Source organism: Myzus persicae, unplaced genomic scaffold (assembly GCF_001856785.1).
Source record: "Myzus persicae strain clone G006 unplaced genomic scaffold, MPER_G0061.0, whole genome shotgun sequence".
NCBI classification, from domain to species: Eukaryota; Metazoa; Arthropoda; class Insecta; order Hemiptera; family Aphididae; genus Myzus; species Myzus persicae.
Window position 1 is genome coordinate 680310 of NW_019100913.1, and position 14201 is coordinate 694510.

The 14201-nt window shown below is 29.4% G+C and overlaps 2 protein-coding genes across 2 annotated transcripts in view; one reads left to right on the forward strand and one right to left on the reverse strand.

Annotated features, from left to right (window-relative positions):
• LOC111026782 (neurexin-1-like) overlaps positions 1 to 14201 on the reverse strand; it is a 235915-nt gene that overhangs the window by 195852 nt on the left and 25862 nt on the right. The window contains exon 2 of the mRNA XM_022304917.1: positions 3602 to 4353. Coding sequence (XP_022160609.1) covers positions 3602 to 4225 — 624 coding nt within the window. The 5' untranslated portion in view covers positions 4226 to 4353. The remainder of the gene's footprint in view (positions 1 to 3601; positions 4354 to 14201) is intronic.
• LOC111026751 (jerky protein homolog-like) lies at positions 9646 to 10758 on the forward strand. Its single transcript, XM_022304882.1, has one exon. The coding sequence runs from the start codon at positions 9646 to 9648 to the stop codon at positions 10756 to 10758; it is 1113 nt and encodes a 370-aa protein (XP_022160574.1).

The following is a 14201-nucleotide window of genomic DNA, read 5'->3' on the forward strand; positions in this document are numbered from 1 at the left end:
TGTTGAAGATTAGTCTGAGTTCTATTCAATATTGGAAACAATGTAATGCATTTGTTTCTATATTTTTTTTTCTGGTAAATATGGCATTTATATAGGTTATATTGTTGCTTTCCTATTATCCATCTTCTTAATTTAACTTGCGTTAATCTGCACTGCTTTTTAAATGTTAATGTATCATCTTCGACGCTCTGGATCAGCTAAACCTCGACTCATGGTTGATGATTGGGTGGTGGGTGACCACAGATTGAATTGTACTGCATTGAAAATATAATTTTTAACAAAGCGTCTGTAATTTATTGATACATTTAAGGTATCTGTCTATTTGTAAGTATATCTGCTGTACATTTTTCATTTATTTTATCAATAAGCTAGTCAACTATACTACGATTTTATTAAATTTATATTTTTGTATGGATACTGAAAATCCAATGAAAAACAAAAATTTAGTTTACATTTGTGAAATATTAACCAAATCAATACTAAGGCTAACAATATAACTTAGAAAATAAAAAAATGAGATAAAGTTTATAAAATGAATTCTTCATAAAAACACTTGTAATGATAGCTTTACTCATCAGGAACAAATATTAAACTTTTGTTCTTATGTTGTCTAGTGTTTCTTTAGATATATTCCCAGTTTTTTTTCAGTCAGTCATTCAAAATTATGGTTATAATATTGTTTGTTTTATAACTACAAATATTCACCGCTTTAAATGGAACAGTATTGATATAAACGTTAAAAACCAAATATTTAATACAGGTTGTATTACCTGTATTACAGATTTAATTTTTCCCAGAACATGAATCAGACCTTATATGATGTTTGATGTTTTGTTGAAATGTTGACTGTGTAAATTGAGGAAAATACATTGGACAGCTTCCACTTTATTACTACTTTTAGCTGATTATATTTTATGAACTATATTTTGTTTTAGTTTCAAAATAATTTGAAATGTTAAATGCTTCAGTAATAAATGTCATAATGTAAATCGGTCTATCAAGGTGATCTAATTGGTAGTATTTTATGGAAAAGCAAATTTAGTCTAATGAACGAATAGTGTACAGTGTACACTATTATATACATCAACTAAATAAAAACTAAAATATTTTGATGAGAAATTGCTTATAGACATAATTATTATTTTTCTACGACTCGTTCAGGCCAACGCTTAATAGTATATGTATAATATAGAGATATACGTCGATCAACCGTAAATAATTCACTTCGTGACAATCAATTGCAAAATTTTACTGAACGGCAATTTATTGCAAAGTCCAATAAATTATTATCGTTAACCGTCGATAATATCTTATCTAAATTGTATTATTGTATTATTTTTTTTATTATTTCTATTATTATTATTATTATAATGTACTAATAACTTGCAATAGCATATAATATATGAAGTATTGAAGTAGTGAAAATGTGATCTAATGACACGATGAAGGTACAGACAAAGATATTATAACAATTTAAAATATTCCATGTTTTAGTTTAGAATATACATATAACACAAATATACTGATGTAATATGTATATGTATAAAATATAAAATGTATGTAGTTAATGGCCAATGTGAATTGTATATTATCGGAGCTTATGTATATTTATCAATTGAACTAAACTTTGGTTTCACTTGTGTAATAAACATTTAACAATACGAATGTAATATTAATATAATATATAATTCAATTTGTAGGTATGAACATTTCGAATTAATTGAGTACTTAAGTGCTGTAAATAATGATAATAATTTTGTATATTATGATGACGATGATAATCTAAACATTTTTTATTCAAATTACAAACATTTTAAAAATGTTTTTAGAGTGAAGAAATGCAATTGTAATTCAACCATTGCTTTATTTTTTAAACATTAAAATTGCTCATTGATAGGTTTAATTTTATTTAAAACTTAATTCATTTTCAAAGCTCTTGCTTAAATCATATTATTCATAAAATATTGTACTAACTAACAAATTAAATAATCAATAAAACCAATTTTATCAATGCCTTAAGGTTATTATTTAAAATTTAATAGGACAGGCAATAAATATTTTACATTATTATTAAATTTATTTATTTATATATTATGTTATGGATATATTACATTTAAATTACAATAACACGTTTGACGTGGGTATGTAGCTTTACACAGTTATAAATTATCAACGACATGTTAAATGTAATTAAAAAGAAAAAACACATATTTTTAGTTGAAATATTAGTCAATACTGATGCAAATCCCTTAGAAAATTAACCCATAATATTCATACAAGTAATCTTTAATTTCCATTTAACTGTTAAAAAATGGTTTTTATTTAATTACATAAAGAGTGCTGCAAGTACTAGTAAAAATGTATGATAAATACGAAGGAAGTCTGTAGTATAGTAGGGTATGAGTGTACCTCGTAATTTAGTAGGTCACAGTAATTTATGCGTTAAGCTTAAATTCAATGATACCCAAAATCATTTTACCATTTTATACGATAAACAGTAAGTTAGGTATTCGAAGAGTTGCGAGTGTAAAACAGACTATTATATATATTTTTAAATCATGAGTTAACTTCTAATCTCCAACTTGTTTTTATAAGTAGTGTAATCTTAAAATAAGACTTGTGTGTATCAGTCCTTCAACATCTTTAGCTCTCAGGTCATCAATAGTATTTAAAAAGTACGAAAAGAAGAATAATTTTCAGTTTTTAGTGTCCAGCTATGGTTTTGAACCAATTAAAAACTTCTTTTGAAAATAATATTTTTGAAACAACTTTAACTGAAAAACATCATGATCAGTTATAGTCAAAGGTACTAAACGTTTTACTTAAAATTAATATGCAAAAAACAATAATATTGTTGTGATACCATTTCACGGTAAATTAAAAAAAAAAGTTTGCGTACTAACAACATTTTTTTAAACCTAAATTTAAAGTTTACTATACTTACCTCATTAATAAGCTAAATCTTTTTTCTTTCGTTTGTATTACTTAACACTTAGACATTTTCTGAATTGACTACTTATGTATTATTAACACCTGGCTAAGATATTTCATGTTTCCGAGCCCATTTTTTCTTAATGATACATACAATTTGTTTAAGGTGTATGTATCACTACTGTTATATTTCAGTTTTTTAGGAAGGCTATTGGGCATTTTTTTAATCTTCTGAATTACATAATTTCTATCTTCCCCTCGTCGGTTTATTAGTCATACTTGGGTATCTGTGCCAGGTGTTTGACAACACACAACATTCAGGGAGTGCATTGAAACATAATCATAATAAATGTAGTTTTTACTTTACCATCAGACTAGTAGATTTATATTTTTGTATTTTAAAAGTGTTCATTTTTCAGTAATTAATCGGGATTATAAATGTTTATTTAAAAAATATTTTTGTAGAGTATTCAGTTCATAACCGGGTTGAAGAAAAATAGATTTTAACCGTAATAGTTCAATAAAATTGAATGGACCAAACATGGGTCTCAACATATTTAGTAGGTAGCTCACTATTGATTCATTAAATGTTCACGAAACCCAACATAAGTTTAATAGTATTATTATTGTAATATGAATATAATAATATAAGGTATAAAAATGCACTGACCTTTGGTTGTCGAGCTGGGTCGGTGATGGCGGTCTGCCGCCTCGGGTATGGGTAAAATTCGTCCGTGTAGACAACGTTGCGGACGGCGCCGCTGAACCGGGGCTCGAATATGACGCTCGGCAGAGCGAGCCGGGTGAGCCGGCCGTTGTACCAGCCTGGCATGCCTCCCACGTACACGGCCGAGTTAGACGCCAGCCGGCCGAACTGCAGTTCTTTGCCGGCGGACGCGGCCGCGCTGGTCGCGTTGTCCACGGTCAGGGTGGTGACGCGGCCGCGGCGCTCGACGGCTGTCCGATGCCACCGGCCGTCGTACAGATCGTGGCCGGCCATCAGTATCTGGGCACCGGCGCCCAGGTTGTACCGTAGCCGCATGGTGCCCTCCACCATTTTCAGTTCGAAAAAGTCGTACGTACCGCCGTCGTCCGTGTACATGAGCAGCCCGTTCGGTGACCTCGTCTTGAACTCCATCTCAAGCGTGCCGTTGACGCCCGCGTTCCACTTCCGGAACTGGCCGTACGTGCCGTCCAACACCAGACCACCGGCGGCGCCCATCACGGCGGCCACGCACCAGATCGCGATCGCCGTCATCGCCGTTGTTTTGGTTGTCGTCGTCGTCGTCGTCATCGTTGATGTGACGGTATGCAGGAGGCGTCGGCGGTGGTGGCGGCAGCGGTCGGCCGACCGGCGACGATCACTGCAGCGCGATTGCCTTCCTCATGCGCTCGCGAATTAGTCGGCTGATGTAGATTCACCTGATGCAAACAAATATACACGATCGTATTAGAAGCGATTAATAATACTGCTGCTGTGACTACTGAAAACCTTATATTATTATACATACAAGTGACAATATCGATGGAGTAGGTACCTACACGAGATTGGTCTTGGAAATGGAGAAGTCTGAACTTAAAATATTAAATAAATCTTAAGTGTAGTGTAATAATTTTTTTTTTTTTAGCTATCAACGTTATAGTAATATTAAGTAGACTTGAAAGAAAATATTATAAGCAAGCATGTATAAATAGTAAGTGAATTTTATGAATTGGAGCGTTTAATTGTTAATTTAATAGTATTAGTATTCAATATAATTGTATTGTTTCGTTCAATCCATAAATTGTTTTCTCGCAAGTACCTTATAAGAAAATAATTTAATAATAAAATATTATGATAATATAATATATTATACAGTTTTTGTTTAACATAGGAGTCTCATTATTTCGAAAATATTACCATTTTTTAAAATTAGTTTTCTACAATAAAATTTAAAATCACAAAAAAATTTTTTTTTCTTATTACTTTTACTATCACATTTTTAGTTTTCATTTTTTTTAAAGGACAATATATTTAATTTCATATTTAATATTTCCATGCAAAATATTTTTCAGAGTACCTATTCCAATATGTAAAAATTGAATTAGTAAGTAGTTATTTAGATAAAAGTATTTAAAGTTTTTATGAGCGGAGGAGAAGGCTAACATTTTGAGGGGCATCTGGAATTCTATGCTTTACTAATCTAACTCTATACACATAATTTCATAAATTGTTAATTTAAAATTATAAAAATCATAAGAATACTGTTTTATTTATTTCAAGCTCAGGCGTTGACAAAATGTGTTAACTCTGTTGCACTGACACAACGCAAATACACATAAACATTCAAATTTCAACTAGACCAACTGACGCATTATATAATACGAGTCATTGCATGTTTCAATGTTGTTTCAAATTATATCAGGACGCTGACTACCCTTTAAGAAAATGTAAATATTTTAAACAACAAAAACCAGAATTTTCATTAAATACAGTAGAAGAATTTTATTTATCAAAAAATAAATATATTCTCAACATTTTGTTTTCAAAAATACTGATTTTAACTGGATTTGTTAAGTTATTAGTAAAATATGTATGTGGCATCGACTGAAAGGGTTAAACTAAAAATAATGATTCTAGTTATTTATTTTGGTTCAAAAAATAATATTCATACGGTGTTGCAACTTATTAACAGTAAGAGGGATACTTTTATTTAGTACATAAGCATACCAACAATTTAGAAATATGTAGAATAGTTTTAAGTTATTAATAGGAATTTCATCAGTTAATAATAGCATTTTCATATAATTACATCGTACTACGGTATGTTTATCTTAACATTAAAGATCATAAATATACTTCGGTACTTGATATTTTTTTTTGAAAAAAAATTAATTAAACTATTACTATACTACTAATAGAAAAATAAATACTAGTAACTACTAATGGCACATTATATAAACAACTTAATTTTTTCAAAATATTTTTGGTGGTAGAGTTTGACACAATGTATCCGCTCAGAATCACTTTTCGTATTTTACTATTTATTATTAATACGAGTATAAGGTATACACGAAAAGTGCTGGACAACAAACCGATTTCATACATATTTTTTTTAATTTCATAATATGTGCAGCATCGTGTGCATATCGTATCTATTATTCATGTAAGATAATAATTCTTCAATTGTGTTTTTTGATTATAACAAAAAATCCATTAACGCAAAGTTATCATTTTCTAAAGGTATTTTATATATAATTACAATATTATGTGTAAGTATCAGCTATAATTAGGTAATACACGTGATTCAGACCAGCTAGTGGATAATTAAGTAAAGTATGTTTAATATTTTATCAAAAACATTATTTTTACATTTCAAGTTTTTAATGCTGATTATTTTTTTAATATTTTAACATGGTTAGTAAGCAGATAGCCCACCCTCTTTATGTACACCGCTGGATAATATTATCGCGTACGGATATCCGGATAACACACTCCATGGCTATTAATTAGGTAAAGTAAACCTGGCCTCGTCAATTACAATACCCACTGTACTACAGTAGGATTCAGCCTGCATACCTGGCTGAGTATTGAATACACCCAACTAACGAGAATGTTGGTTACGTGAATCATTACCAAATACCCAACAATGAACAGTCATTTCATGAACAATTTATAAACATTCTAGATGCTAATATGTTATTGATATATGCGTTATACCTAATTATCAATATTTATTTTTATTTATTGAATATAAACTACTTAATGGTTTATTTGACCAATCGTGTGTATAAAAATAAAATTGCTTATATACTATTATACTATAACAATTAATTTGAATTAATAACCAGTGAAAAATATAAGCAAAAATGTTACAAATTAACAAATAGAAATGAAAAAAAAATTGGCCTCTATATGAAAAAAAAAACATGAATTAAAAACAAAATTAAATGGAGTATTGATTATGTATGAAAAATTAGATTCATGAACAGTTGAGAACATACAAGAGGTCATGGGATCTTGTCCCACTTTGAATACAGATGTTGATTTCTTACAAATTCCAGATCCATCAGTTTTATTACCTCATAAGTTAACTAATACATTTAAACTCAATACTTTCGCATCTATTTTCTTATGAGCTAATATCATGGTACTTGAGCGACTGGACTATAACCATGAGATGGATGTGAGATACTTGTGTAACTCATAAATGTATTTTTTACACTACTCATTATCCACTTTTAATAAAGTTGCATTTATAAAACGAAGAACTTCTGAAATTCTGTTGGGACCTTTACCAACCTTAACTATGGACACAACTATATTGAATGGAAATATTAGGAATTAATCAATTATAATTTTATCGATTGAATAATAAGGATGTATAGGAATGTTTAGTATGAAACGAACAGATTCACTATCTAGACACCGTTTACTACAATATCACCAAGATGTATCTGATTTGAAATAATCGGAGTATCTTGATGACTTTAAATATGAGATGAATAGAAAATACGTTTATAATTTGCGTTTAATGTATTTATTATTTTTACATTAAAAAATGATAAATCCAGTTTAAAAAAATTACAAGATTAGCAATGAATATAAATATGTCTGATATATATTAGTTCGTTTAGTGCAATGATGAGTATATGAGTACAGCAAATATACTATATAATTAGATTCAAATGTGTGTTTCATAACCACATTCATATATAATTTATTGTTTTAATCATATAGGAATATATAATGTGTTGAATAAAATTAATAATTATTCATGATACAGTTAAATGAGCAAACATAGGAAAACAATAGATCAGTACTGACTTGCCATAATGTCATTTTATGTCAAAATTGGGTTCCAATATACTTGCTTACATCACACATATAGAAATGAAAATTTAGGAGATTGAATAAGGCATTGAAACCTCGTAAGGAGAAATTATGCAAAGTATCAACTATTTTGGAAGTGATCCGGTACTAAACTAGACTATAATCAGAATTACCTTTACAAATCGGTTCAAAGAAACAGGGCAAAACAATGAAACATTGAATGGTGTTATTTATTGTTCACTGATTTTGATTTAATTATGATTTTCGATTAACCATCCTTCAATCTAATGTAAGTCTGGATTATGGGAGACTGACGATTATTTTACTGGCCATTATAATGATTTTCACGAACCCATATTTGTTAAAAAATGTTAAATCGGTGGATGGTTTTAAAAAATCATGAATCATACATTTTTCATGCATTCCCGAAAACATCGATTGCAGTAACGACAATCGTTATGCGGATTTCTGTTAATTTACCTACTGCTAGATATTTATTTAAATATATATATATATATATAGTACATACATACATACATACATACATACATACATACATATATACACCCAACAACCAATGGGAAGCATTACGTCGATTGACAACCAGTGAGACAAGTGACAACGCCCGTTTTCAAAACAGCAAAAAACTAATATACTTCACTACAGAACTACTGCGTTCGCCACCTTAATATAATAGGTACATGCATGAATATACATTGGGAAAACATATGAGTTTAGTTCTGTTCGTTGGAATGACATAAAAAAGTAATTTGAGGTGTTAAGCATAACGTCTAAGGTGAGCTAATGCAATTGCTATGGTTCTCCGACCGAATTTATTATGTGTCGGGAAGCATACAAATATACTATTTTTTAACTAATTCAAATGATAAAATTGTTGTAGAATATTTTGTTCAAATCTGAAGTGAAATACATTACTTTAAATGGTTTCAACAAATTACGTAATCCACATGAAAATAAATTAGGTAGCAATAAATAAAACTATTTATTTCGTAGTGACTTTGGAGTCAATTACAAATAGGTAAAAAAAATAAAGGTTTACAACATAATAATAATAATAATAATAATATTATAATGCTTTACATTTTATTAATACTATTATATTTTATTTTCAAATAACTGTATATTACTGGAAAGGACGGGAAGTGAACTATTTCAATCGTGTGTGACGTGTATGGCAAGGGATGTTAGTAGGCGAGGCCTACCTTTCACCCCATACTAAAATTGCCTTACTGTACGAGCTACAGAACTACAAATTACAAGCACCTACTTACTATTTTTGTCACGTCTTCAGCTCTTACCAATATTACAACTGCAATAGTACCTACTTAGTAACACAGCCATCGAAATCGAAAGAGTTTAATATCGCTTTGCTTCGGTGCATCATGTTTGACTTTTAACAACAATTATTGTATGTATTTATAAAATGTGTGTTGATTTCTATCAATTTTATTTATATAATTTGATTTAATTTCTTTTAATTTTTTCTAAATAACATCCGCGATATGAACTGATTGGTACCATACTATTTCGATAATATGAGAATGTAAAATGTTTAAATGTGTACTTAATGCAAGGAGGTTGTATGATATGATGCAACAAAGGATTTATGTGTTGATAGAATCAACATACAGTAGGGTCTCGATAATCCGAACACAGGCTAATCCGAAAGACGCGGTAATCCGAACGAGCTTGAAAATTATCGCATCGCTGGTATTTCCCAATAATAAAATTTGTCGATTACGTTAGAACATCGCACGTGTACGTCGTTTAGATATGAGATGTTAGATATGAACGTTGATTACGTTTGTCAGTTGTGTGTCGATTGTGTGTACATAAAGATCGTACGTATTTGGAACATTTATTTGCGTGTTTTTCTTGAAATGGCTCCACGTAAGCATGTTACATTAAAATTACAGGATAAGTTAGAAGTAATAAAGTTAATTAATAAGGGGACCAGCTACAGTGCCATCTCAAGACAATTTGGTATAGGTGTATCTACCATCAGTGATATTAAAAAGAACAAGGAAAAATTAGAGAAGTTTATCAGTGAAACGGAAAACGGTCCAGGTAAGCGTAAAACGTTAAAACAACCAGAGAATCCAAATGTTGAGAGTGCAGTTTTCATGTGGTATATTCAACAAAGACGTTTACACTTTCCAGTGAGTGGTGAAATGCTTTGTGAAAAAGCACGATCTTTTCACCGCCAATTCTCAAAAAATAACCATACTTTTAATGCGTGCAAAGGTTGGTTAGACAACTTTAAAAAGCGTCATGGGATAAGGCGTCTCAAAATTTCCGGTGAAAAACTTTCGAGTAAAGAAGACTCCATCAAACCGTTCCAAGAAGAATTTGAACAACTTGTCATACAAAAAAAATTTAAAGCAGAACAAATTTACAATGCTGACGAATCTGGATTATTTTGGCGAATGTTACCTGACCACACTTTAGTGTCATCTACAGAAAAGGCAGCTCCCGGTAGAAAAATTATGAAAGAAAGAGTCACTTTTATGCCTTGCGCAAATGCAACGGGCAACCATAAACTTCGTTTACTTGTTGTAGGAAAAGCTCACAAGCCTCGTGCATTTAAATCGGTTACACTTCCTGTGTACTACCGAGGGCAGAAAAATGCGTGGGTTACAAGAGATTTATTTTTAGATTGGTTCAACACTGAATTTGTTCCTAGCGTTCGTCATCATCTTTCTTCAATTAATTTTCCTATGGAAGCTGTATTGCAATTGGATAACTGCCCAGGTCACCCATCTGTAGAAGAACTTCGTAGTGAAGATGGCAACATTTTTGCGATGTTTCTTCCACCAAATACAACTGCTCGTATTCAACCAATGGATCAAAATGTTATCCAAAACATAAAATTGAATTACCGAAAAACTTTACTTACGAACATTTTGGCGGACGAAGAAAACGGAAATGACTTGGTGGTAGCTTTGAAAAAAATCAATCTTAAAGATGTTGTTTTTAACTTGGCTAACTGTTAGTTATCTGTCTCGTAAAATCTGATAAAAATGTCATGGAAAAACCTTAGTCCACACCTGGTTGCTGTGAACGAAACTACTGAAGTTCAGGAAGGCAGCATTATCTTCACCCCACTTTTAGTCAAGTTGACTCCAAACACAGTCATCTCTGAGGATGAAATTCAACAGTGGGCATCAGAGGGCTGCGATGAAGAGATACAGCACCAAGAAATTTTAACTGATGATGAAATCATTCAGGCAGTGACCAAAGAAGATATTGAGAAGGAAGAAGATGAAGAATTTTTGCCTCCTTCAAAAGTATCTGCTTCAAAAGCCACAAAAGCGTTGACTACGGCCATCGAGTGGGCTGAACAAAACGTTGAAAGCTGCGAAGAAGTAATGTTGCTGAGACGTTTGCGGGACAAGGCATTTAATCACCAAATAGGAGCCAGTGTACAAAAAAAAATAAATCAATATTTTAAATAAGGTTCATATACACATACATATATAATTTGCATATATACATTTATAATTATACATTATTCAATGATTAATACAGATAAAAATAAATTTAATAACTTAAATTACAATAAAATTGTTGTTTTTATTAAGTCATAGGTAATCCGAACAAATCGGTAATCCGAACGACCCCTTTCCCCAATCTCGTTCGGATTATCGAGACCCTACTGTAATATAGTGTCTGACCGTAATCCATAATGAACTTTTGTGGTCGTTCTCAGCGTCAAGATTGACCAAACTCTTTTGTAAGACCACACGTCAGTAACCCAACTACCAGCTTGTATTTGATACATTAGATGAAATGTATCGATACGTACATGTATATACCTATATATATTAATCTGATATGGACAGTAACTTTTACGGCTACTGAAAGGGGAGGAAAACACTTATAAAACACAGCAAGACAAAAAAGTATTTACTCTACTCCAGATGGAAAAAGATAATTGTCCAACACTTCAACTAGCACGAAAAATTAAACTTTCGTGCAAGTAAGAGAAAATAACAACATCACCCTTAAGGGGGTGTTATCACAATATTATGTTAGCGAAAAAAAAATGAAAGTTAAATTTCATAAAAATAAAGTTGTCTGTATATACTCATTTACTTAAACTATATTTACTACTTTTTTGTTTTTCTTCTTAAAACAAAAAATATTTAATATTAACAAGCCATGAAACATAAATAAAACATTTACTAGTCATAAAGGCGCTGAAGCTAAGCATAATAATAATTATGAATCATAATATATTAAAAAAATTTACCTAGCTACTTTATTAAATAGTTTTTTTATTTTAAAAAAATACGTTCAAAATTAAATTTCACTTAAATAAAAAATGAAAAGGGACAATTTTTAATAACAGTTCCATTGTAAAACCTATTATTGATTATTAATTTATTTGAAATCAACAAAACGTTGGCTTCAGAAAAGTGCAAGAAATAATTAATTACCAAGTAATTCATTTTTTTTCATACACAAGTACTTTTATTTATTAGAATAATATTAAATAATAAGAATAATCAAAGATAAAATAATTATAAAAATCTGTAAGTATTATTTGTATTCAATAATCTAAGTATAAATAAACATTAGCTACATTCGATACAGCAAATATTGAAGACGTTGTTTTATGCTGATAATCATTTCATTATATTAGTTTTAAGTAAAATGTTGCAAACTACGAGAAAGCTGGACAAATGGGCAGTTAAAGTCAAAAAATCAAATTAGGTACACACATAAGGTACCTAAGAAAAATTTATTTCGCATATTACATTGCTTCCTTTCGCAGATCACTTCAATTTTGTGCCATAATATTTAATAATATTCAAATTCATTATTCTTCAGTGGGCTGATAAATTATAAAAAAACTAAAATAGCACAAGTACACTAAGTAATTATAACTTTTATAACTTTGATGAATATGTTAAGAATGGTATCTACTTCAACTGGATGTACAGATACGTACAAATAATACTTTTTAACTACGTACTTATAAATAGTAGAAATACTTTAAGTACCATTTGTTATGTATCCTGCTAATATAGATGAGCTACTTTGAAAAAAGATAATTTAAACCATCAGGCGCCTAGTTATGTCGTGGTTCAGGCTCGATAAATGCATATTTATCAAATATTTAGGTTTTACATATTTTATATACAATGGTTTTTTTTATCACTTCTTAAAGTAAATTTATTTTTTACACATTCTTTATGTGTACATACAATATTACTTGGAATTGGTAAACCAACTTTTGAATTACTATATAATGTCAACGTAAATCCACTGTTTCCCTTACGCATTCACATTTTATCAAAACTTTTCTACTACTTACCAAGTTTACATTTTTAATCCTTTTCTAACATAGGTAACTTGAAATATATTTGAATAATACAGTTTCTATAATTTACTCGTTGATGCTGTGCAAATGTCACTAAGCTTTTAAATAAAGTACTGTAGTTTCAAACAGATATATAACTTATATAATATTGTATTATGTACGTTGAGTATAAAATATACTCAATTATACAAATAAATGCCATTTTCTTTTCATTTTAATGCAAGGTATTTTTTTTTTGAAGCATTTCGGATGTAAGCAAAGTAAATTATAATAACAAATGGATTATCAAAATAACTAAAAATTATAATTAATTTTTAAATTTTTCAACAGTATTTTTATTTCTATATTATAAACATTTTATTTTAAAACAATCGATTATTTGATTCTAAATCAAGTTTTCAAACAGGTAAGTTTAATATCGATCCCAATACCTAATTGTATGTAATATTACTAATGCTTTAAATTTAAAACTAATACATCATACAATAAGTTAAAAATTGAGTTTGTAAATATGAGTTAGTATAATTTATTCTTCAGAAGCATATTTAAGATAAATAGCTGAAGATACACATTGTAATTGATTTTTTTACTACTGCCAAATTACCAAATAATAATTTCAATACTATTAAAAAACAATTGATTAGTTGAAAATTAAAAGGTTTTAAAATATCAATAACATATTTGTTAAACTCTTGCATGTAAACTAAACTCATTTTACATAGAACGCAAAAGTAGTTTTTTCTAGTATATAATGGAATGAAAAAATAAAAAAATTTAATTAAATAACTGTACGCTCTCACAATTATTGGCGTTGAAATTTTTCGTTCGATAAAAAAAAAAAAAAAATATTTGTTTGGATTTTAGATTTTAATTAAATTATATAAATTTGAATTGTATTTAGTATACGTTTAGAACTAATTGGATATTTGATTTAGGTAAACAAATATTTTTAATATATTTTTTTAAATTATTAGACCGCAAAAAATAAAAAAAATAAACAATAATTTCTGACTAAAGTATTGTTTGAATAAAAATGTTCTTATTAAACGAAACTAACTATTAATCTAAACGATAAATGATAATAAAAATGACAACTTTGGGTAATTGTTA

What these genes read in the sequence shown, in the direction of transcription:
- LOC111026751 (XM_022304882.1), top strand. Translation starts at nt 9,646, where the DNA reads ATGGCTCCACGTAAGCATGTTACATTAAAATTACAGGATAAGTTAGAA.